Source organism: Sorex araneus, chromosome 4, assembly GCF_027595985.1.
Source record: "Sorex araneus isolate mSorAra2 chromosome 4, mSorAra2.pri, whole genome shotgun sequence".
NCBI classification, from domain to species: Eukaryota; Metazoa; Chordata; class Mammalia; order Eulipotyphla; family Soricidae; genus Sorex; species Sorex araneus.
Window position 1 is genome coordinate 87,666,717 of NC_073305.1, and position 25,527 is coordinate 87,692,243.

A 25,527-nucleotide genomic window follows, 5' to 3' on the forward strand; every position below is an offset into this window, starting at 1 on the left:
CATCCTCCCGGTCAGAAGCAGACAGAAGCCCAGGCTGTCTCGCTGTATCTTGGGCTTGGCCACTGCTGCTCTGTCCCCTAAACTTTGCTCTCCCAGGAGTCCCAAACACTAGAGTGGTGACAGAATCACATGGGAAAATGTGAAGACAAAACGTTGCTTGCCCTTGCTGCCGTACTGTTTGTCTGCCCTGATCTATTTTTTTTTTCTTTGCTTTTTAGGTCACACCTGGCAATGCTCAGGGGTTACTCCTGGCTTTGCACTCAGGAATCACTCCTGTCAGTGCTCAGGGGATTATATGGGATGCTGGGAATCAAGCCTGGGTCAGCCAAGTGCAGGACAAACGCCCTACCTGCTGTGCTATCGCCCCAGCCCCCATCTGTCCTGATCTTACTCTGATAAAACACCTCCATGTTCAGGGCTGGAGCAAGTAGGGCATTTGCCTTGCACGTGGCCAACCCCAGGTTCGATTCTCAGCATCCCATATGGTCCCCTGAGCACCGCCAGGAGTAATTCTTGAGTGTACAGCCAGGAGTAACCCTTGTGCATCACCGGGTGTGACCCGAAAAGAAAAAAAAAACAAAAAACAAAAAAACCCCTCCATGCTTACGAGGACTAAGACCCACATTCACCATCTCTTGGCCGCTGCCTGCTTGATTTTGCACAGTGGAACATGAGATGCTTCCCACAAGGAACGAGGTTGATAGACCAGTCATCAAAACCAGGCCCTACTTCGGTTATTATCCGTCTAAGTGTATTATGGTCACCCAAAGCAACAAGACTTCTTTTTCCAAAATGACTTCTGTTGTTTACATGTCTGTCTCCCTGACAGTGCTATGGATTTTTCTAGATTAGGGCTCTGTTTTAAGGTTTGCCTCCTGGACCCCTGGTTAATGAGATGTAAATCAATGCAGGTAAAACAGCATGGATGAGTGATCCTTTTAGTTCTGAAATGCAAAACAATTAGAAGCCTATGAATAACCACTTGGGTATATTTATGTATTCCTATATGTGCACAAATATAACTGGAAGATGAGAACTATGTTTGTTCTCTAGGGAGCAAAAGTGGGTATCTGGGGGATAGAGCTGAAAAGAATGCATCTAACCTTATATTTCCTTACACTGTGTTGAATTCTAAACCAAGTGAACATGTTATGTCTTTTGAACAATTTAGAAACTCTAGCAAACCAGATAGTTATTTGTAAATTATTTTATTTTTGCGAATACTGAATACCATAGATTTAGCACAGTTGAGAAAAGAGCGATTCACTGGATAGTTTGTTGCTATTAGACACCAAAAATGAGGGTTTTGATAAAGAAAGGCATCATGTAGCTTGGGGAGAACATGAGGTCCTGCCCATTCTAGTCAGCAAGAATGAGTAATCACATCAAAAGGCCAATGTCTCCAAAACAGCTTACAGAAAAAAGTTCCATAAGAATCACTGGACATCCCCCCACCCCCCTCACACACACACAAACATGTCAATGTTTCTCAAAGAGTTTTTTTTTTAAATGCAAGACCCAGCTTAGGGACAAGGATGCATAGCACCATAGCAGAGCTGGGGTCACAGCAACTTGGCATCAATTAAGAGTGTGGTGGACAATGAGGTCTGCAGGGACAAGCTCTCACTCACAGATGAATACACATGTTTTTATGGCATAAAGATGTTGTAGACAGTTCTCACATAGATGTCATCAGGAGGGGGCTTCTTCTTGCTACCAGGCTCGAGAAATTTCTTAATGGTGGGCACATTACTTATTTTCACTGAGAACTCCTGAAAAAGAACACAAATGTTGAAGGTGAATAGCCACTAATTACTGTAACAATACCGTGATGCATTGTGGCCCAACCACATTCAATCAATATTTGTTGCAGCTGGGACCAGAGTGATGGTACAGCGGGTAGGGCACTTGCCTTGCACACAGACAACTTGGGCTCGATCCCTGGCACTGGTATGGTCCCTTGAGCACCACTAGGAGTAATTACTGAGTGCAGAGCCAGCAATAACTCCTAAGTGTTGCCAGGTGTGCCCTCCACCCCCCCAAAAAAAAAAAGAATAAATATTTGTTGCAGCGATCAAACCAGAACTGGAATCCAGCATCTCAACTTGAATATCTTGGCTGATTATATACAGACAATGGTTTTAGACCAAGCTTGCTGCAATTCTCACAATATGCCCCCAACTCGGTCTTCTTGCAGAGGGCAAAATAAAAGAAAATATGTAGACTGGGATTATTATACTTAAGGAAAGAAAAATAATTATGGGAAGAACTTCAAATATATTGATCTACTCAGAGAAAATGCAGGAGTCATGTATAAAAAAGGGTTTTATAAAGTCATCAGATGGAGCAACTTATATATCAGGGTTCAGTTTCCTTGGACTTTCCCACTCATTAACAATATTTTGGCTATGTGTAGAAAATGGCCAGTCACATTTTTTTTTGTAGTCTAAAACTCATATACAAGAACTTAATGAAAAAAAAATTCCTCCATTCATAGGGATAAATCTCACCCATTCTCAGAAATTTATAAGTTCACTAGATCTAGTGAAAATTCTAAACCATATCAAGGACCCATTAGCATATTTAACTGTTTTAATAAAACTTTCAAAGCCAACAGACCTTTACTTAAAATACTACCATTTATTGTCAAGTGAGTACAATTGGCTGTCTAAGTATACAAACACATGTAAACATATATGTCACTAATATTCATAAAAACTAATAATTATATCAATTAATTACACATAAATATGGGTTTATTAGTTATTTTAACTATCTATAATATCACATTTTAAATATCACACCAATGTTTAGAAGCTTGTCTCATAGGATTTATCATTCCAGGATTAAGCTATGGTTCACAGTTACCATGTGTAAAACAACTTTAAATACTATTTTTCAAACCCTTTAATTCATCTCATATATCATTTTAGAGTCAAAAGTCTTTTAATGCTGATTCTTCCTGTTAATTAGAGATTAAAGTTACACTTACATGCCCGGTGTTAAGAACAAGATGTTAGCATCGAAGGTGGAAAATATTAGTAGGTTTCTGGGCTATTTAAGAGACTTATTGGTATTATTATTATTTGGGGGTGGGGTACTTAAGAGCTAAATCTGGCTATCCTCAGGGGTTAGTCCTGGCTCTGCACTCAGGAATGACTCCTGACGATGCTCAGGAGACCATCTAGGACGCTGGGGATCAAAGCCAGGTTAGCAGAGTGCAAGGTAAGCTCCCCACCTCCTGTACTACCTCTCTGACCTGAATGAATGTTCAGTTTCTGTATATGCAAGAATAGATAAAGATTTTAAAAAATTATTATCGACGACTTGGTGGTGGAATATGTGCACTGGTGAAGGGATGGGTGTTTGAGCATTGTATAACTGAGACTTAAACCTGAAAGCTTGGTAACTTTCCACATGGTGATTCAATAAAAGAATAAAATTTTAAAAAATAAAAAAATATATTATTGATGATTTCTGTTCTCATTCTGAGAACATGCATTTAACTAGTGGTTGTCTCTACTGGTATAGCAAAATGATATGATAGGGAAAAAATTCTTTTAAAACTTTGTTACTCTGGGCTGGAGACTAGTGCAGAGGCTGAGGTTAAGGCACTTGCCTTGCACATGGCTGACCTGGATTCCATCCCCGGCACCCACCACCTCAGGAGTGATCCCTGAGTGCAGAGCTAAGAGTAGCCTCTGAACACTTCAAGGTATGCCCCCATAACTCCCCACCCCCACAATGTTGTTACTCTTTGGAAATTAAATGTATGTCTCTTTATTTTCTATCAAAGATGTGTACATATGAGTCTATATTGGGAATACCAATTCTTTTCTAAAAAATAGGGAACATTTATGGAAATATTCTAGGCTTTGAGGCTCTCTCCCCCTCCTCCTCTTTCTCCCTCTCTTTCTCCCTCTCTCTCTCCCTCTCTCTCTCTGAAAACCCAGGCTCCTCACAGCACAGAAGTAGTTACAAACATGACCCAAGGGAATGAGTGTGGCTTTGAGCCCATGAAACATATATATGGAGGCTGACATTTGAGCTTCATGTGTCTTAAAGTGTCACTGTTCTTTTGACATTTTTCCAAACACTTAAAAATGAAGAAACCGTTCTTGGCGTGCGGATTGTTCAAAAATAGCTGCAGAACCAATTAGGCCAAAGGGGTTCTGGTTTCCCAACCTCCCAGCACAGCGGCCAGCCTGAGATGGAAGGAAAAGATTCCTGACAGAACCCACTCAGGGAGTCACTTCAGCTCACACTTCACCTCCTCAGTGAACTTATATAGATAAACCAAAAAACTTATATATATTTTTCCTCATACATATATACTTTATTCCTCATATATATATGTATATATATATATACTTTATTTCCTCGTACATGAATTGAAGTCTTTGGATAAGGTTTCATTTTATCAAGCCCCTTTTGTCTTCAATATTCTAATTCCAGGGAACAAGTATATCGTTCAATGGTAGAGCATATACTTTGCGTGTACGAAGTCTTGGTTTCAATCCCTGAAACTCACTCTACTCAAAAAAAAAAAAATTCTAGGATTATCCAGGTACTGCTAGGGTGGTCCCAGAGGCCTCCAAAACCACCTTTGGGCCAGAAATACTGAACCACCTGATTGGCTAAGTATCTCCAGGAGTGGCCCCTAGGCCCCAGGAGCATTGCTTGGGAGCCACCCCCACCCCAACCTGTCTTTCATGAAAAAGAAGATAAAATTCTAGAATCAATTCTGCCATGCATTACTCAGGAGTGTGTCCTAAGTATTAATTATCACGATATCACTGTTATCCATCACTCATCGATTTGCTTGTGTGGGCACCAGTAACGTCTCCATTGTGAGACTTGTTGTTACTGATTTTGGCATATCGAATACACCACGGGTAGCTTGCCAGGCTCTGCCGTGCGGGCGAGACACTCTCGGTAGCTTGCTGGGCTCTCCCAGAGGGGTGGAGGAATCGAACACTGGTCGACCACATGCAAGGCGAATGCCCTACTCACTGTGCTATCACTCCAACCCCTGTTCTGATCTGAGGCAATTTTATTTCTGAGAACAGGAGTCATACCTCAATAGCGACACGAGTTTTGATGCTGACCCTCAAGTGCTCAGGTCAACATATCTGGCGCTAAGAGATGGCCAGACCTTTTGTCCCTATAATTACTCATATGGCGAGTCTCTTTGGCAAACTGAGTATGTCATTTGTTCTAAGAACACAGTTAAGGACAAAAGATAATGTACATGTTACATATCCTAACATGTACATTATCTTTTTAGCAATAATGATCTGAGGAGCAGGAAAACAATTTCAAATTTGTAGCTTTATAGTCAGAAAGATAGTACAGCAGGTAAGGCACATCCAACCTAGGTTCAATCCACAGCACTACACAGGGTCCCCTGCGCCCACCATCAGAGTTCTCTGAGCAGAGTCAGTGAACCCTGAGCACAGCTGGGTGTGGTACCCCTCTCCCAAAATCATACCTTTATCTCATTCTAATAACCAGACTGCAAAAAAAATAACCCAACCAATTATAGAACAAGGCAATTCGAGAGGAGTTTCCTTGCTTTGCTCCCAAGATGTCATATATGACAAACACAAAATTATACTCGATGATTTAAAGAAATTGAGTTTTTCCTCTAAGATTAGGAACCACTACTATTCAATACAGCAGAAGTCCTGGCAAGAGCAATCCGGCAAGAGAAGAATCTAGAAGGTATCCAAGTTAGAAAGGAAGAAGTAAAACTAACACTAGTGCATATGATATGAAAACATAAATAGAAAATCCCAAAAGACTCCAGTGAAAATGTATCAGACATACTAAATACAAAAGGCTATCAGATAGAATAGAGTAAAAGCACGGTAGCACTGTCATCCCGTTGTTCATCGATTTGCTCGAGCGGATACCAGTAATGTCTCCATTGTGAGACTTGTAGAGTAAAAGCAAGTTTTAAAATTAATTTCCAAAATACATTGGTCGGACTTCTTCGTCAAGACCCTGAATGAGCGGTTTGATGGTCTTCGAGTTCCTGGAATGAGCAGACACCATTGGGCTACACTAGCACATGACAGGGATGCCAAGACATTACTGGCACTCGCTCAAGCAAATCGATGAGCAACAGGATGACAGGTGATACAGGTGATACTGTGTTTGTATAGTACACAAATAATGAACTAGCAGAAAGAGAAATCAAGAAAATGATCCCACTTACAATTGCATCAGAAATAATTAAACACCTTGAAGTGAATTTAACCAAAGCAGCCAAAGTCTCAAACAATAAAAACTATAATATACTGTTTGGAGCAACAGAAGAAAACTCAGAGATAAAAAGAGATTCTGTGTTCAGAATCAAATGAGAAAAAAGAACATAGTTAACATGGTTATATTACTGAAAGTGATAATAGATTCTATATGACCCTTACCAAAATCACAAAGGCATTCCTCATAGAAATATAATTTAAATTTAAAGGGATATACTTAGTAACCCTTCAGTATCTGTATTGCAACCATAATGTCCAAAGTGGAAAAGAGAGAGAGAGAGAGAGAAAGAGAGAGAGAGAGAGACAGAGAGAGAGAGAGAGGGAGAGAGACAGAGAGAGAGAGAGAGGCCTGCTGTAGAGGTGGCAGGGGGCAGGGAGGGAAACTGGGGACACTGGTGCTGGGAAATGTACACTGGTGAAGTGATGGGTGTTGGAACATAATGTGACTGAAATCCAATCATGAACAATTTTGTAACTATGTATCTCACTGTGATTCAATTTAAATATAATTTTTTAAATATGATTTAAAAATTATAAAATTTATATGAAAATATATAAAGCCCCAGTAACAAAACCACCTGATAAAAAGTAAAAAATGGATGTGTCATTCTCTGTTCCTTGAAGCTGTACAAAACAATGATAGTTATTAAAACATCATGGTTGTGAAACAAAAACACACAAATAGATCAATGGAACAGTAATGAGAGCCCAGATGTTAAACCACACATATTACAGACAATAAAAGAACAAGTACTACATTTTTAATAAAAAGTGCTGAGAAAACTAGACAGCCACAAGCAAAAGAATGAAACCATGTAATTCCATAAACAAAAGTTAATTAAAAATGGATTAAATGGACTTGAATGTAAGACCCAACACCGTATAATGCACTCAAGAAAATTCATATGACAAGCTCTCAGACATCAGCCTTCCAGCTATATTTGGGCACTCAATTCTAACACAAAGGGAAACAAAAGCAAAACTAAATTGATGGGACTATTATGACAAACTAAACAGCTTCTGCACAGTGCAAGAAATTGGCATCAAAATGAAAAAATTTTCTACTGAATGGGAGAGGGTATGTAAATGCATAGTGTATACATACTATGTACATACATGTACATAGTAGAGGAGGTCAATATCCAAAATATACAAAGACTGGGGACACTGGTGGAAGGAAGCTGACACTGGTGTTGAAACTCTATATGCTTGAGCCTCAACTATGAATAAAAATCACGGTGCCTTAATTTAAAAAATACGTATGTGTTTATGTATATAAATAACTAATAAAACTCAGCAATAATAAAGGGGCAGAGGATATGAATGAAATATCATTTAAAGAAGATACAGATGGCCAACTGCACAGGGAGATATTGGCTCCTATTATGGAAATTCAAATCAAAATGACGAGAAGGGCCAGAGAGGTGGATAGGGTGCTTGTCTTGCAGGTGGCTGACACAAGTTCCATCCCCGGCACCCAATATGATCCCTTGAGTCCATCAGGAGTGATTGCCAAGCCAGAGACAGGAATAAGATGTGGGCACCACAAGGGTGCGGCCCCAAAACCAAAACCGAAACAAAACAAAACAATGAGATATCCCTTCACACCCATAACCATGGTTATGACCCCAAGGCAAGAAACACTCAGTGTCAGAAAAGACATGGCAAGGGGCTGGAGTGATAGCACAGCAGGTAGGGCATTTGCCTTGCATGTGGCCGACCTAGGTTTGATTCCCAGCATCCCATATGGTCCCCCAAGCACCACCAGGAGTAATTCCTGAGTGCAGAGCCAGGAGTAACCTCTGAGCACAGCCGGGTATGACCCAAAAAGTAAAAAAAAAAATTTAAAAAGATGTGTTTAAAAAAAAAAAAAAGAAAAGACATGGCGAAAGGGAACCCCTCCCCCCACTGGTGGTGGGACTATAAACCAGAGCAGCCTTTATAGAAAGCAGTATGGAAAGACATCAAAACACAAAACATGGAATTTCCGTACAATCCAGGCATTTATCCAAGTAGTAACAAAAAAGAATGCTAAGAGATATAAGCACCACCATATTAACTGTAGCATTATTAACAATAGCCAGGAACTGAAAACCACCTAAGGGCCCATCAACTGATGGATGGATATAGAAGATATGATATATAACCACAAGGGAATAATAAAAAATTCAGGTTTTTTTTTAAGATGGAGAAAAAGACTGCATGTTTTCACTCATGTAGAACAGATGAGTTAAATATATATAACAAAAAATGAACAATTTAAACTCTCTCAAGACAAAACAGTGGTAATGAGAAGGAAGAGAGAAGGAGAGTGGAAAATTTAAACAAACAGGGCAAGTGTCACTGTCATCTCTTTGCTCATCGATTTGCTCAAGTGGGCACCATTAACATCTCCATTGTGAGACTTGTTACTGTTTTTGGCATATCGAATATGCCACGGGTAGCTTGCCAGGCTCTGCCGTGCGGGCGAGATACTCTCGGCAGCTTGCCGGGCTCTCCGAGAGGGGCGGAGGAATCGAACCTGGGCCGGCCGCATGCAAGGCGAACGCCCTACCCACTATCCTAATATACTTAAGAATAAAATTAAACTTCTAGTGAAGAAATTAATGTACTATATATAAACATGTTGGTTTGCAGAGATGCACACCTGAAGTTTCTACGTGAATCAATGGGTATATCAATTCACATCAAGCAAAATAATAATAATAATAAAAAAAATACATCCCTCACATGCATGCATATCCACATACGTCAACCAATAGACACTGACAGAAGACCCAAGAGTCTCAGACCAATCTTCTAATAGGTGGTTTTATTTACCTGGAGGTGAGGAAATGCAGACAGGATGTTAGGAATTTTCTCTTCTAGAGCCAAAATGGTTTGGAGCAGAATCACATCTGCAAGGCTCAGCTGATTGCCAACAAGAAATCTTTGTCCGTGCTCTCGTAAAACCTGCACAATATAAATGTTTTTCTTACATAGCTTATAATACTCAATGTGAAGAATCTAACAAAGCCATTAAATCACTGCAGCATCTGAGAAGGGGATGAAATACTGGTCTTGTTCTTTCATCCTTCACAAAATCACTTCAATTCAGGGATTATTTCCTATGGTGGAGGAGTAGGAGTAGGAGTCAGAGTAAAAATAAGAGCAGCTTTGTACCACAATACACTTAATAGGGGAGAAGAAGAAAACATTAACTCTGGATTTAGTGTGTCATATTTTCAAAGAATATCTCTCCTTTACAATAGTACCTACAGGAATGAAAGAACCCTGATGGGACCAGAGAGGTTCAATCTCTGGCATCCCATATGGTCCCCCCAACCACCACCAAAGTAATTCCTGAGTGCAGAGCCAGAAGTAACCCCTGACCCACAAGGAAAAAAAAAGAACCCTAATAAATTCAGGGGATTGGGAGAAGTGATTATAAGAAGTGATTGATTCTCTTCATGGACTCCAATTTCACCCAACAATTGCGCGTTTCTAAGAACATCAGAACCCATAAACCAGAGCTGAGTATGAAAAAGTGCAGGATTGAAAAAGTAAACTTTGTGGGAATCCTGCTTAGGAGACCACCCCGCCCCCTACCAGCCACCATCTTACTGAAGGGGCTTCTGAAATCAGAAAAGGATGAAAGACAGACCTCCAAGCTGGAGCAATAGCACAGTGGGTAGGGCGTTTGCCTTGCACGTGGCTGACCTGGGTTCGATTCCTAGCATCCCATATGGTCCCCTGAGCACTGCCAGGAGTAATTCCTGAGTGCAGAGCCAAGAGTAACTCCTGTGCATCGCCAGGCGTGTGACCCAAAAACAACAACAAAAAAAGACAGACATCCTCTCACATCTTTTCAGACAGAAACCTAAAAGTATGAGAGTTCATCTTTGCTCTGAGAGGAATACTTCGGTGCAGACACTCATTGGACTAAATGTGGATCATAAGAGACAAGGGACCCAAGGTAAAAGCAAGAAGAGTCTCTACAGTGAATCCTGGGAAGCCCACGGGCGAATGTGTTGTGTGTCTGCCTGGCAGGGTTTACAAAAAAAAATTCAAATATAGCTCCTGGAGCCAGCGTGGGAGAGAATAGTGAATCTCAAATTCCCAGTCAGAGTCCACAGTTCCAATTCCAGCCATAGGCATGTTGCTCGGTCTCTGTGAGACTATTTAATTATGTGTCCAAGAGGGGTGAGTGTTTTTCAGCCCGTGAGTTACAAGTAACACCTATAAATATTCCTGCCCCAGGACACCTGTTCCTCCCTGTCACATCACATGGCTGCATAGCTGACATTCACAGAATGCCTATCAGCAAACGTCCTGAAAACTAGTGACAGAAAAGCCTAAGAACATTCCTCTCCTCAAAGTTTAAATCCCCGGTAGAGGGATGGGTGTTCAATCATTGGATGACTGAAACTCAAACACGAAAGTTTTGTAACTGTAGCTCACGGTGATTCAATTAAAAAAAATAAATAAAAGTTAAACAAAACTAAATCCATGATGGTGGCAAGAGGGGTTGGCTGGCATATTTGTACATTCTTTTTTTTTTTTTTTTTTTGCTTTTTGAGTCACACCCGGCGATGCACAGGGGTCACTCCTGGCTCATGCACTCAGGAATCACCCTTGGCGGTGCTCAGGGGACCATATGGGATGCTGGGATTCAAACCCAGGTCGGACGCGTGCAAGGCAAACGCCCTACCCGCTGTGCTATCGCTCCAGCCCCATATTTGTACATTCTTGTCTGATTTTTAGTGGAAAGATTTTTTTTAAATCCTCTTAGGTCTGGAAAGGAGGAATATGACTACCCAGAAAAAAAAGATACAGATAGTAATACAAGAAGGAAAAGAAAAGAAAAGAGTCAAACTGTCAAGAAGAGCACTGGGTATATATGAACAGGATAAATGCTAGAAGGAGTGAATGAGTGAGGGGATTTCTGCTCTCAATTATCTCACAGGGAGAGGCCACCAGGTGAATGCAAGAAGCTCTCAGGCATGGGGTGAGTTTTCCTGCCTCCTAGAAAATGCGGCTCTGCTCAGAGTCAGTGCTCCAAACATCCTGCTTCATGCTGATGGCAACTGTCAGGAGGTGAGAGAGACTGGGCCAGCGGGATTCGGCCTCCCTCTGCCCTGAGGACAGAGGCATCTGTGGCCACTCCTGGAGACCTGGTTATCTCTTTTGTTTTTTCTTTTCGGGTCACACCCAGTGATGCACTCCTGGCTCTGCACTCAGGAATCACTCCTGGCGGTGCTCGGGGGACCATATGGGATGCTGGGAATCGAACCTGGGTGGGCCGAGTGCAAGGCAAATGCCCTACCCGCTGCGCTACCGCTCTAGTCCCAGACCTGGTTATCTTATCTAGGGGCCAAGGTTCTCTGTAACTCACCTTTTCAAACACAGGAAAGTATCGAATTATGGCCTTCTGGGCCATGCTGACCACTTCCTTTTGCTGATCGTCAGGCTTCAGGAAGGGGTGCATAATCAGCAGTTCCAGCAGATCCAGTGTCCCCTCCACGTACATGTCAATCCTTAAAGAACAACCACAAAAAGCAACAGTTCGTCTCCCCTCCCTCAGAACTCTGACTTCCGCAAGTCAATGGAGTCAGAGTGCTTTTCTGCTAAAGGGTCTGTCGACCGAAGGACTCCTAAATTTTTTTTTTGTTCAACATTTGTCTCTGGAAAGCAACGATGCAAAGTCAAGTCCATTTGTGATTTAGAAAAATCCTCCAGAAGAATGTGTCAAAATTGTGGCCTCCTGGCCTCATATCTCTTCATTCTCAGCAATGGAAAACAAATTACCAAATGCTTTCTTTTCAGCAGATCGACTTTAGGGGGGAGAAACTCCAAATCAATAATAGTGAATTTTTTGTTGAAATATTGAATGTAATCAAAGTAAAGTGAAATTTACCAGTTACACATGCGGGGTGGGGGCCTGGGGAGGTGGGGGGAAGGGGGAGGTATATCGTGATTCTTGGTGGTGGAATATGTGCACTGGTGAAGGGATGGGTGTTTGAGCATTGTATAACTGAGACTTAAACCTGAAAGCTTTGTAACTTTCCACATGGTGAATCAATAAAAGAATTTTAAAAAAATAAAAATTAAAAATAAAAAAAATTAAAAAAAAATAGAAACTACAATAGTCACAAGCGCTGTCTCCCAGACTTTCTCCCCTTACCCACCACTCCCACACACATGTTCGGTGTGGGTGGAAACAGAGACATATAAAAATAGTGAGTGTCATTTGTGGAATGCTTGGGGGATGGCGGGCACAGAGCCAAACAGTCTGCATTCAGCATTTCACTAGGTCCCATGGTGTTAGGAGGCCTGTATAATATATTCTTCTCTTCTACAGAAAACTCATCAGGACGCTGGAGTGTAGCCCATTGCCCAGGGCCAGGCATCTAGAGATACAAGAACCCAGACTGGAGAGAGAATAAAGTGGAGAAGGTGCCTACTTTGTTTACAACTGACCCAGGTTCGATCGCTGGCACTCCATCGGGTCTCCTGAGCACTGCCAGGAATGATCCCTGAGCACAGAGCCAGGAGTAAGCTCTGAACATTGCCAGTGTGGCCCCCAAATCAACCTTCCCCAACAAAAGAAGTTAGAGATACAAGGACCCAATTCTGTGTTTAAACTGTAATAATGCATAGCAACCCAGGCCTTGGATGTCATAGAGATTCCTGTTCTTCACACTTTGTAATAATACATTTGAAGAGAAAGTATAAAAAAAAACAGTAAAAAGGGGGCTAGGAGCGATAGCACAGCGGGTAGGGCGTTCGCCTTGCACGCAGCCGACCTGGGTTCGATCCCCGGCATCCCATATGGTCCCCCAAGCACCACCAGGAGTAATTCCTGAGTGCAAAGCCAGGAGTAACCCCTGAGCATCACTGGGTGTGACCCAAAAAGCAAAAAAACAAACAAAAAAAAACAAAACAACAAAAAAAGGGGGGGCTAGAGCGATAGTGCAGCAGGTAGGGTGTTTGCCTTGCATGTGGCTAAACCCGGGTTTGATCCCTGACATCCCATATGGTTCCCCAAGCACTTCTAGGAGTAATTTCTGAGTGCAGAGCCAGGAATAACACCTGAGCATTACTTGGTATAACCCCAAAAGCAAAATAATAATAATAATAATAATAATAATAATAATAAGAAGAAGAAGAAGAAGAAGAAGAAGAAGAAGAAGAAGAAGAAGCAACCATCAGAGCTTGAAACCGAAACAATCCCACCCAAGATATGAGATCAATTCTCTTCTCTCATTTTTACCCAGATTTCCTATAGTACTCCCTTAACTGTGTTTCCTCCCTGTTTGCACTAAAGACACAGAGTACAGGGGTGCGCAGTGGAGGGCACAGAGTGAGCTAAGGCATCAGTAAGACAACAAGCCGGAACATTCTAGAGCAGCCACTGTACAGGGTTCTCTCCTTGAGGTCTCTGCCGAAGAGATGGTGCTTCTCCGCTATGTAGTGCAGGATGCTCCGGGTCTGCACCAACTTCATCCCGTCGATTTCCACCATTGGCACTTGTTGGAACAGCAGATGGTTTCCTGCGAAGGGAAGTGCCGAGTCTGAAGTGAGCATTTTTCTGCTCCTAATGCCCCAAGGCCCTATAGAGTGAGGACAGTGAGGCCAGGGCTTCTGAATAGGGCAGGAGGCACCGGCTCCCCTACAACAGTGCCACCCCAGACAGTAGCTTTAGCCTTACAAGCAGCCTACCAGCGAGCCTTACTCGCCACATCCCCTTTGGCTTCTCACCCTAGGGAAAAAACACAGCCTCAGGCGACGGAAGAAGAAAGAGAATTGTGAAGGCTCTGCAGAGCTGTCTGAGCCGATACAGCAGCCAGGAACTGCAAGGGTCTAAAGCCAACTTTAAATTTTGAAACATTTACAATGGAGTTCCTCATTGCAATCATGAAAGTCTGTAAGTCTGTAATTGAATCTCATGGTGATTCATTAAAATAAAAAAACCTTTAAAAAAAGGGAAAAAATTAAAAAATAATAATAAAATGCAGTTCCTTAGTTCCTTAGACACGGTGGAAGAGCTCTACAGGCACGTGACACCTAAGTCACCAACGAACACTGAGGTTTATGCACTGGCTTTTACCTTCCTTAGCCATGGGTCATTTAATGCCAAGTTGGCAATGACTGGATTCAAAAAGACTCATCCATTGCATCTCCCACAAACCTGGAGCAATCCCTTTCTACCTGCAAAACCCTAAGGAGAGATATCAGTGTTACCCCGCTCTCAGAGGCTTGGGAATGGAGGGTAGGAGAGGGGACTGAATTTAATTTTAAAACTTTCATCTTAAAGAACTGTCTGGCAATTTCTGCTTGTTACGTCCTCTAGCTTATTTGGCTTTAAAATAGAATTCCGATTATTTCATGTCAACAGCATCTTTGCACTTCTTTTTTTTTTTTTTATTGAATCACCGTGAGCTACAGTTGCAAAACTTTCATGTTTGAGTTTCAGTCATACAATGATGGAACACCCCTCCTTCCACCAGTGTACATTTTTCCATCACCAATGTCCCCAGTATCACTCCCTGCCCCATTCCACCCCTCCCCCTGCCTCTCTGGCAGACAATTTCCCTCTTACTCTCTATTTTTTGGGTATTATGGTTTGCAATACAGATAGTGAGAGGCCATCATAGTTGGTCCTTCGTCTACTTTCAGTGCACATCTCCCATCCCGAGTGATCCCTCCAACCATCATTGACTTAGTGATCCCTTCTCTATCCCAGCTGCCTTCTCCCCAGCTCATAAGGCGAGCTATGAATCATGGAGCAAACTTCCTGCATCTTTGCCTTTCTACATCAAGAACAGTTCTTTATAACAAAAAATTATCAGGGCTAGCACTATAGTACAGTGGGTAGGGCATTTGCTTTGTACACAGTCGGCCCAGGTTCGATCCCCAGCATCCCATATGGTCCCCAGCACCTCCAAGAGTAATTCCTGAGTGCAGAGCCAGAAGTAACCCCTGTCCATCACTGGGTGTGACCCCAAAAAAGCAAAAAATATATCATAATCAGTGACAGTTAATCATATTTCCATACTTACCATCCTGCAGCTTTTGCAACTGTTCTTTTGTTTCTAAAAACTCTTCATCAAACTGAAATAAAAAAAAAACATACCCCAAAGGAAGGTAATATTATAACAGTTTCAGGACTTGAAATACCAAATTAACATGCTGCAAATGCAGAGAGAACGAACACATTTAGTGTCCACATCTTGGGTTCTGAGTATGCACTGAACATGGCTCCCAGGAGAAAAGGATGCTTCTGGGTTGTCAGAAAGTAAAGGCATGTTCAGAAGTGATGAGACATGTCATAGGCAAGGATGCAGAGGGCTCTATGGGATGAAGCACCCTCGACTCAAAAGAAGCAACCCCAGCCAAGGGCTGTCTCACATGCCACCACCACCAAAAATACCTGGGCCCATTTTTAAAAGGGCTGGTGTTCAGGCAGGAGATAGTAAGTACAGCAGATCAGGTGCCTGCCTTGCAGAGGCCAATCCTAGTTCCCTCCCCAGTACCAAAGACAGTTCCCTGAGCATGGCCAGGAGGGACCCCTGAGTCAGGAGTAAGTCCTGAGCACAAGCCCCTGTGATCCAAATTGCCTCCCCTCCCCCAAAATGGAGACTAGTAAACAGAAAACTTCCTCAAAAACAAAAAGAAACAAACAAAAAAACACAACCCACCAGAATTATCCCAATTTGCAAGCTGCAATATGAATGATTCTGATAAGAATCAAAAGAGTGCTGAAATCATTGGACTATGAAGCACAAACTATTCAACCCTTTGAAGTCTCACCCCTCAAGCTCTCTATTTAATTCATCCATGTGAAAAACTGATCCACCAAGAGGAGTACTCTGAGATATGGGGTGCTTCCTGTTGTACAGAAGGGCCCAGTAACCATGCAAAAACATCGTTCCAAACATTTCACCTGAATCTTAGCATGAGGTTAAAAATTAGGCACTTACAGAATATGAAACATCCTTGCAATGCAAGTGGCTTGAAATTTTTCAAACCCATAGACAACTTAAAATAAAGCATTTTATTTTGGGGTGTGTGTGTGTGTGTGTGTGTGTGTGTGTGTGTGTGTGTGTGTGTGTGTGTTTAAGAGTCTGTAAGGTACACAACTTTCAGAAACTCTTTTGGGAGATGCATTTGCATCTGTCATCCTCACTCTGTCATTGTCACTTAACCAGCTCCTCTAATCCAGTTATCTATTCCCAACTGAGAGCGTGATCTCTGTGGTCCAGGATCAAATCTTTATTTAAAAAAGACCTAATGGACCAGGTATGTGGCTCAGCGATACAGCAGCTGTCTTGCATTTGGAGGGCCTGGATTTGATCACCACCAACACACATGCGCTTTAAAAATAAAAAGGAATTTTATATCAGCCTGGTATCCTCCTCTGAGGATCCTTTTTGATGTAAGTTCATTTCCAAGCCATGTAGCTGATGTATTTGTACAAAGTCCTGCAGATGCTCCCATTTCTCCTGCACATAATTCTCTTCACTGAAGTCAAGGGCATATAAGAATAGAAAGCAGGTACTGCTCCAGATGAGACTCGATTAACCATGGGGCCAGAGAGTGATAGTACACTGGGGAGGGTGTGTGCCTTGCACATGGCCAACCAGGGTTCGATCCCCGGCATCCCCTATGGTATCCTGAGCATGTTTGCCTTGCACCCCCTCCCCCCCAAAACAAAACCTAGAAAGAAAAGAAGAAATTAAGCACCTTGAGTCTTTTTTTTTTTTTTTGCTTTTTGGGTCACACCTGGTAAGGCACAGGGGTTACTCCTGGCTCTGCACTCAGGAATCACCCCCGGCGGTGCTCAGAGGACCATATGGGATGCTGGGAATCAAACCTGGGTCGGTCACGTACAAGGCAAAAGCCCTACCCGCTGTACTATTGCTCCAACCCTGCACCTTGAGTCTTAATTAGATCCTGGATGGGCTAGGGGATGCAAGGGAAACATATATGACCACTAAATCAACGTAAGTTAGACAGGTATTTGGGGATAGTTGGGACTTTTGAATATTGATAGTATATCATTTTATTAGGCTGCAAAAATGATACTGTGGTCATTAGAACAACTGTTCACTCTCAGGTGGTAAATGTTTGCAATTTACCATTTAAATAACCGAGCACACACACTGAGATAAAAATCAACTTTAGAAAAATGTTGACACTTGGTGGATTTAGTTGAAAGGTGTCCATTGAATTTCATTATTTTTCAAGTGAAAAACTTGATTGCCCATGTTTTCAAATTAAGAAGTTGGGGGCAAGGATGTGGCTCCAGGGTTAGGGCCTGTGCCAAGGTTTTAGGGCCAATCCCTGGCACTGCATGAAACACCCCCCACGCTCACCCCACCCTCACCCCAGCACCACCCAGAGTCGGCTAGAGGTACATGGGGAGTAATATTGTATCGGAGTAATATGGGGAGTAATATCCCTGCAACCATTGAGTAATACTGGGGCCTGGGAACATAGTCCATGAGTATAAACTACGTATCCACATTTCCAACGGCGGGGAGGATGAGTGCACATACTTTGCATGCCAGAGGCCCAGTCTGACCCCTGATTCTGCATGGTCCCCCAAGCCTGGCGTGGGAGCAAACAACTGTCCCACAAGCACTGAGTTGGGAGTAGCCTCTGAGCACCCTGGGTGTGGGCCCCAAACTCAACATTTTTTTAAGAAACAGTAAGTGGAGGGAAGGCGGAAAGAAACAAGCTCATCTTCTGGTCCTGATAGAAAATGCTCTCCGGGTCATCTCCACGAGAGGCGGCACCCTCTCACGAGCCCCCAGGTGGCACCCCTGGTGAGTGAGTGAGGCCCGGCTGATGGCCTGGGCAGCGTGGGTGGTCACAGCCCAGCACCACCTCCCTCCTCACTTCAGAAATCCCCAGCCATCAGTGGGTGGGAGAGACCAGAACTGCGTATTTTATTCATTTATTTATCCATTTATTTTCATTTGGAGCCACACCCAGCAGTGCTCAGCGCTGATCCCTGGCTCAGTGCTCAGCAATCACTCTTGAAGGTGTTTGGGGAACCAGATGTGGTTCTGGGGATTGAACTGGGTTGGACACCTGCAAGGCAAGAACCACGTCTTATACTATCTCTGGTCCCAGAAATACACCTTTTCTATGTGTTTATTTTGGGGTGGGGGCTTGCGGGTCACACTTGGCAGTGCTCAGGGCCTACTTATGGCTCAGGGATCTCTCCTGGCAGTGCCTTGAGGATCATATGTGGTGCCAGGGACCAAATCAGAGTTGACTACATGCAAGGAAAGGCCCAAGGAAAGCCACTGAACTATGGCTTGTCCTAGCACATCTGAAAAAAAAGCCTTCCAGATGGTTGATACTGACGCTGAAACAGTGCCTATTACTCTACCTATCTATCTATACCTACCTTCAGCTGTCTACATTCAAACATAGGTAAAAGGCTCAAGCATGATTCCTGAGGGAAGTGTTCTCTTCCACACTACAGCACCCTCTGCATCTCTTTTTTTTTTCTTTTGCTTTTTGGGTCACACCTGGCGATGCACAGGGGTTGCTCCTGGCTCTGTACTCAGGAATTACTCCTGGCAGTGCTCAGGGGACCATATGGGATGCTGGGATTCGAACCCGGGTTGGCCACGTGCAAGGCAAACGCCCTACCCGCTGTGCTATCACTCCAGCCCCACCTTCTACAACTCTTTTTTTTTTTTTTTTTTGCTTTTTGGGTCATACCCAGCAATGCACAGGGGTCACTCCTGGCTCATGGCTTATGCACTCAGGAATCACCCCTGGCGGTGCTCAGGGGACCATACAGGATGCTGGGATTTGAACCCGGGTCGGCCGCGTGCAAGGCAAATGCCCTACCCTCTATGCTATCACTCCAGCCCCCCTTCTACAACTCTTGAGAGAATTGCCCCAAAGTCTTGAATTAGGAGTCTGGAGCCCTTAATGCTTCTCTTTCACATGTGTTCAGCTGCCGTGTCTCAGGGAGGAATCAAACTCGGTTTCTGGAAGAAAATGAAGCCCCAGATAGCTGAAAAAGAGCATCAAGCAAGGAGGAAAGAGGGTTCTGAGGATTCAACCCAGAAGGCTGAGACCAAGGATTCCGAGTCCCCAGTAGGCCAGGCCACCTGCCTGCAGGCTGTGGTCACCGGGGTCCTGTGGAGGGTCATGACCTCTCTGGGGATCCGTCAGTCTATCCTCTAAGTGTTTCATAACTTTGTGAAAATATGCTTCGCTAAAAATGCCTCTTGGGGGCTGGAGCGATAGCACAGCGGGTAGGGCGTTTGCCTTGCACACGGCCAACCCGGGTTCGATTCCCAGCATCCCATATGGTCCCCGAGCATCACCAGGAGTAATTCCTGAGTGCAGAGCCAGGAGTAACCCCTGTGCATCGCTGGGTGAAAGCAGAAAAACAAATGCCTCTTGGTAAAGAAAAGGGGAGTGAGCACCAATGCTTTCGGGATCTGCCCTGTGATCCATGTGGTCAAAAGCAGTGGGCTCCAGACAGAAGCCCCCTTATCACTCAGCCCATCTGTCTATCCACAGTGCTCAGTCTAGCAGGGTTGGTGGCTCATGGCAAGCACCTTTATTTTTTTTCCTTTCATCTAGAGTTAGATTTCCACGTGAGACCAAGAATCTTGACTCAAAGGGGAGGAAGATGGACACAGTACAAAATGGGTCGAGAAGATAGAGGGCCCATTATACAAACACAGGTTGCATAGTCAGAACTGTCTAAGGCTGACAGAGATAACGTGAATCAGCTGACATCACTCAGGTCTGAAGACTAAGAATATTTGCAAGGGCCTCCTAATATTAAATATTTTTTTTAAAAAAAAGCAATCTGAGGAGCCAGGGAGATTTCTCAAAGGATTGGCACAGATGCACTGCAAGCAAGAGTCCTGGGTTTGAACTCCAGCATGGCTGGGAGTGATCCCTGAGAACCATTGGGTGTGGTCCAAAAGAGCAATTTTTTAAAAATCCAAAAGCCCTGAAGGGGGACTGAGCTGAAGGAGGAAGGTCTCTCGACAGGGGTGGTCCTAACAGATTCAGCAAGGTCTGCACTGTGGAAATGATGGGTCAGCAGCACCAACAATGCCAATTTCTTAACAGAAGTTGAAGGTGGGATTTATAGAACTTAGAAAATGATAAAATGGGGGCTGGAGAGATTGTATAGTAGGCAAGGTACTTGGTGGAGTGAGCCGTGGGCAGAGAGCCAGGAGAAAGCCCGGAGTACAGCCGGGTGTGGCCAAAAAACTTTTAAAAAGAGGGAGGAGAAAGAAGGAAGGAGGGAAGGAAGTGAAGAATGGAGGGAGGGAGAGAAGGAAAGAAGGAAGGAAGGGAGGAAGGAAGGAAGAGAGGAAGTGAGGGAGGAAGGGAAGAAAGGGAGGGAATGAAGGAAGGAAGAGAGGAAGTGAGGGAGGAAGGGAAGAAAGGGAGGGAAGGAAAGAAGGAAAGAAGGAAGGAAAGAAGGAAGGAAGGAAGAAAGGAAGGAAGAAAACATCATGTGGCAAATGAACCCCAAACACAACAATAATCATTTGTCATCCTTGGAAGTTGTTCATTCTAAAAATGGATAAAGACACAGTATAGAGTATTTTTCTTGCCATTATATGAGCTGCACTTCAGGGAAATGAAATAATTAGCACAAGAAAAATTACCCATTATAAAGGAATCTCTGCTAATAGGTTCAGATAGAAATAATCATGGTGGAAAAACAGCCATTTTGTGATTCCTAAGAACAGTGAAGACCAACAGTTGCTACAACCACTGGTTGAAAAGGGAATGGAAGAAACTTTCCAGCATGTGAATTAGGCTGACGTCACCTGAACACTCACTGACCATCAAGTTCGGCTTTGCTGAGAAGCGAGACAGCCAGACATGCATTCTCTGATGTCGTGCAATAAGACAAGTTCATGGTAAATCTCTGCTTTAATTTGGCAGGGCCTGAATGCAATCACATCTCTGGGTCTCGCTTAGCGGTTTAAAGAAAATATGGAGAAGGGAGGAACATGTTTAAAATGTGGGTCATCAGTCAAATCCAGAACGGGGAAATTCTATACGCAGTTTCTCCCACAAACAACTGGCACTAGAAATAAATGCAGAAAAGCAGCACCCAGATGGTGGCCGCTAGTACCATTTTTTAATAGAAGAGCCCTTGAAGAAATTCATGACTGTAGGGCCAGGATTTGGGAAAATAATCCCAGAGCATTTGGAACTGCCCTAAAGTTAGGAAGTGAGAGGAGTGAGGGGGAAGAAAGGAGAAAGACAAGAGGGCTGTTTTATGCCCAGAGCCGATCCCAAAATACAGTCTGGACAACATGAAGAGTTGCTGGATTATAATCCAGAGTACAAAATAATGGACATCTACTCTGATGTAAACAATGGCTAACTAAATAGGTGGGGTGGAAAAGAAAATTTTTTTCTTTTCATAAGAATTCTAAAACCAGATATTTTCCCTTCTGAAGGTCGGAGTTTTAGCAATCCTTTTGTGGGTTGAATTTCATGATTCACTTCCAAAGAACCAAGGTTAAAATAGTCCATTTCCAAAGAAGAAACTGCAAATAGGCCTTAATCAATGACCAAGATAAATAACACTACTAAGAACTCACGTAAATTTTAATTTGATGCCATCAGCAGGGTACTGTGCTTCTGAACCCCCATCTAATTAGGAGGGGGGAAAAACATCAGAGAAGTCCAAATACAGTGGATTTACAAAATAAAAATCCAAAAAAAGCAAACCATAAATTCCTGACAGTGTTCTAAATGGTCAAGGTTGTAAAGTAAAAGAGAAATTAAAAGACTGTGACAGATGAAAGGAGACGAAGGAAAAGTAATGATTCAATATAATGTCCGTTACTCTACAAGAAAGTTCATGGAAAAACTAACTGGGATCAGTCTGCGGTTGACTCAGAATCCCTGTTAATTTCTTAGCTGACATGGCTGTTTACTAAGGAAAATTGGAAGACTGGGCTAGTTTCCAAACTTGTCTATCATCTATAATTATTTCCAAGTATGCAGTTTATTATTTAAAAACACAGAGGAAACTGTTACCATTTAAAAAAAAATACTAAAATACAACCTGCGTACCTGATTTAGATCCAGATTGGATCAGAGTCAACAAGAAAAAGATCTGGTGAGACAGTGTTTGATAACAATAAGGAATTGTCCAGGCATTGCTGAGTGGGATAAAGATATTATGGTTATGGGTTATAATCGGCATTTTATAGAGGAAAAAACGGTACTGCTTTAAAACTGCCACAATACAAACGGAGTGGGTGGTGGGGTGGGTTGGACATTGATGAAACACTGATGGACAAAACATACAGCTAATTGATGATTGTTAGAAGTGGATGATTGGAAAAGAGAGAGAGAGAAGAGAGGAGAGAGAGGGGTGGAGAAAGGAGAGGGGAGTTGGGAAAGGGGAGAGGAGAGAGAGAACAACCAATCCCCCAACCCCAAACTTCCAGGATGGTGGGGAAGCAAAGCCATCTGTAGTCAAAACACAAAGCCTGAAGACAGTAAATAGGCCCCTCACCTAAGGGGCTGGTGAATAATAAACATTTAAGTCCTGGCAGTCGCTAGCAAATTCCAGATTCGGGGGAGCCAACCTCTGAGTCTCCAGCAAAAGTAAAAGAGAATTCCATCGACCGCACCCCGTTTTTTGCTTTTAAAACAGCAGGCAGTGGAAGGGGCGCATCTTCACCCCACCCCCCACCCCCAGAAGCGTTCCTCGGGGAGGCGGCCCCGGGAGGGAGGGGGCCCGCGAGCATCCACGCGAGCATCCCCGAATCGGTACCTCCACTCCGGCGGCCGCCAGCACCCAGCGCACCGACTCCATGCGGCCTCTTCCGTTCGGGTAGTGGAGCTTGGGCCTCGCTGCCATGCTGGCTCAAGGGCTGTCTGCAAAGCAAGACGCAGCTGCTCAGAAGCCACGGTCTTCGATTTCGGCTCCGCGGCCCAAGAGCTCAGCGGCTCGATGAATAGTCAAGATTTAGGCAGAAGAAACATCTCCCCCCGCTTCCCCTTTTAAATTGCATTACAATTTAAATTGCATTAATTTTTAAAAAAATTTTCTCGTCTATAAAAGCACACACATATTTCTTTTAAAATCAAGCAGTGGGGGAAAAGGGGGTGCTCTCTCTCTGTCTCTGTCTCTCTCATCCCTATCTAGTGTCAGTTGTAAAGACGTTTGTACTAGCAGGATGGGACTTCACAGACTCAAAGCATCATAGACGCCGACCTTGAAAAACCTTAACATTTTTCCCCCTCCCAAATTCTGCCAGTATTTACACTTGCCCCAAACCATCTCTGAGTCTCACACCCTCCGCCAGGCGGACGCGCAGGGGAGGACCATTGTCTGCCAAATGATGTGCGTCCCCTGGGCACATCCTTGGCCCGCGAAAGTGCCCAGGCAGGCAGCCCTGGACTCCGCTGGCCCAGCCTGGACCCGGGTCCGCGGCGCCTCCCACTCAGCAGCCCCCAGCGGGCACGGCCGTTGCTCTGCTTGCCCGGGACGGGGTGGGGGGTCGAGTCTTTGCAGGGGTGCACGCATCCGGACCCTGCAGAGGCGGTTCATGAAAATACGCACGAGCCAAGAAGAACTCCAACCTCCACCCAGGGGGCCCTGTGCAGGGTTGGGGGCTTTTGGGGGGATGCTGGGTGGACGACCAGGAGGAGGAGGACAAGTCGAGAGAGCACAGAGGAGCGGGATGGGGGACGAGTGGTTCCGAGAGAGCAGCGAAGCGACACTAGAGGGGAGGACGGGGGTGAGGGGGGAGGGGAGATGCTGGGGTGGGGGGGGCGACACCGACCTGGACACGGCGGGCGGCTATCGGGCCAGGGGTGCAACAGCGCACTGGCAGCCGCGGGCTGCGAGGCGGGACCCGGCCTCCGGGACGACGCCCACAGGGGCGGGCTCCGCCAGAGGTCGCCAATGGAGCGGTCCTATTTAGCATGTCCCACCTCTCTGCAAGGCATTCTGGATAACGCGGGAAGAGCGCCCACGAAGCCCACCGTACACGCGCGCGTGGGTCTCTAGAGGCATGTAGCACCGTGGACGGCGTGAGTGGGACTGTATCCGAGGCGGGACGTGGCCGCTAGAAGGCCACCTCGCTGGACGCAGGTCGCCCTATGCGTAAAGTTGGCGGCCGCACTGGCTTTATATACTCACAGTAAGCCCGTTTACTCTCGGATGTGAGGGCGATCTGGCTGCGACATCTGTCACCCCATTGATCGCCAGGGTTGATTCGGCTGATCTGGCTGGCTAGGCGGGTGTCCCCTTCCTCCCTCACCGCTCCATGTGCGTCCCTCCCGAAGCTGCGCGCTCGGTCGAAGAGGACGGCCTTCCCCGAATAGAGACGGACCGGTCTTCGGTCGAGGGTATACGAGTAGCTGCGCTCCCCTGCTAGAACCTCCAAACAAGCTCTCAAGGTCCATTTGTAGGAGAACGTAGGGTAGTCAAGCTTCCAAGACTCCAGACACATCCAAATGAGGCGCTGCACGTGGCAGTCTGCCTTTCTTTTGAGTTTAAAACTTCAATTTTTTAATTTTAATTTTAATACAATACGTTTAAAAAAGTTGTAACCTTAAAACACTTAAAAAAAACCCTAAAACATTAAAATGGTAACCTACAATAGTTAAAAAATTTAAAACTTTAAATTTTAAAGCTATTTTAAAAATAGTTAAAAAATTTAAAGATACAAAAATTCACATAATTTTAGAGTATTTACCTTCAAAAGTATGTTTTTTGGAAGAATTTTTTTTTAACATGAAATTGCAGCAAGCAAACATGAACAGATTTTATTTTCAGACTTTTCTACTAGAGTGGGGGTGTGTGGTGGAGTCGGGTGGAGAGGGTGCGTTGCGGAGGAGAGCCCTATTAATTGACCATGTGGTTTAAAGTAGCATGTTGAATTGAAAAATGGGGAGGTGTAGTATTGTAGGATAACATTGGTTTGCCCTTCCTCCCTGGTCCATGGGAGCTTGGGTTTGTTGATTGCTCCCCCACCCTGCCAATTACCTTTGCCTCCTGATCAGACTCTGTTGACTTGTAAATATTATTTTTCTCTTCTCCTTAATGTCCTTTGCATGGTTAGTTACTTCAGAGCAATTACTTTTTGTGTGGACACAGAGACACAGTTAAAAAGACATGCTTTTGTAACTTGGGAGTTAATTGACTCCAGATAATATTACCTCCTGGACATCTACTCCCTCGACTTAAGCCTCAGTTGCCCTTATTTCCTAGATCCCCAAAAGCAGGGCCCGAACG

General features: G+C 44.1%; 1 protein-coding gene across 1 annotated transcript; it reads right to left on the minus strand.

Annotated features, from left to right (window-relative positions):
* Window positions 1–1,198: 1,198 nt before the first annotated feature.
* On the minus strand, window positions 1,199–24,156 carry LOC101559303 (glutathione S-transferase A4). Its single transcript, XM_004605860.2, has 7 exons — window positions 24,071–24,156; window positions 23,056–23,159; window positions 15,311–15,362; window positions 13,669–13,801; window positions 11,644–11,785; window positions 9,090–9,221; window positions 1,199–1,772 (listed from the first exon to the last, which is right to left on the minus strand). The coding sequence occupies exons 2-7, from the start codon at window positions 23,140–23,142 to the stop codon at window positions 1,650–1,652; spliced, it is 669 nt and encodes a 222-aa protein (XP_004605917.1). The 5' UTR covers window positions 23,143–23,159; window positions 24,071–24,156; the 3' UTR covers window positions 1,199–1,649.
* Between the last annotated feature and the right edge of the window lie 1,371 nt (window positions 24,157–25,527).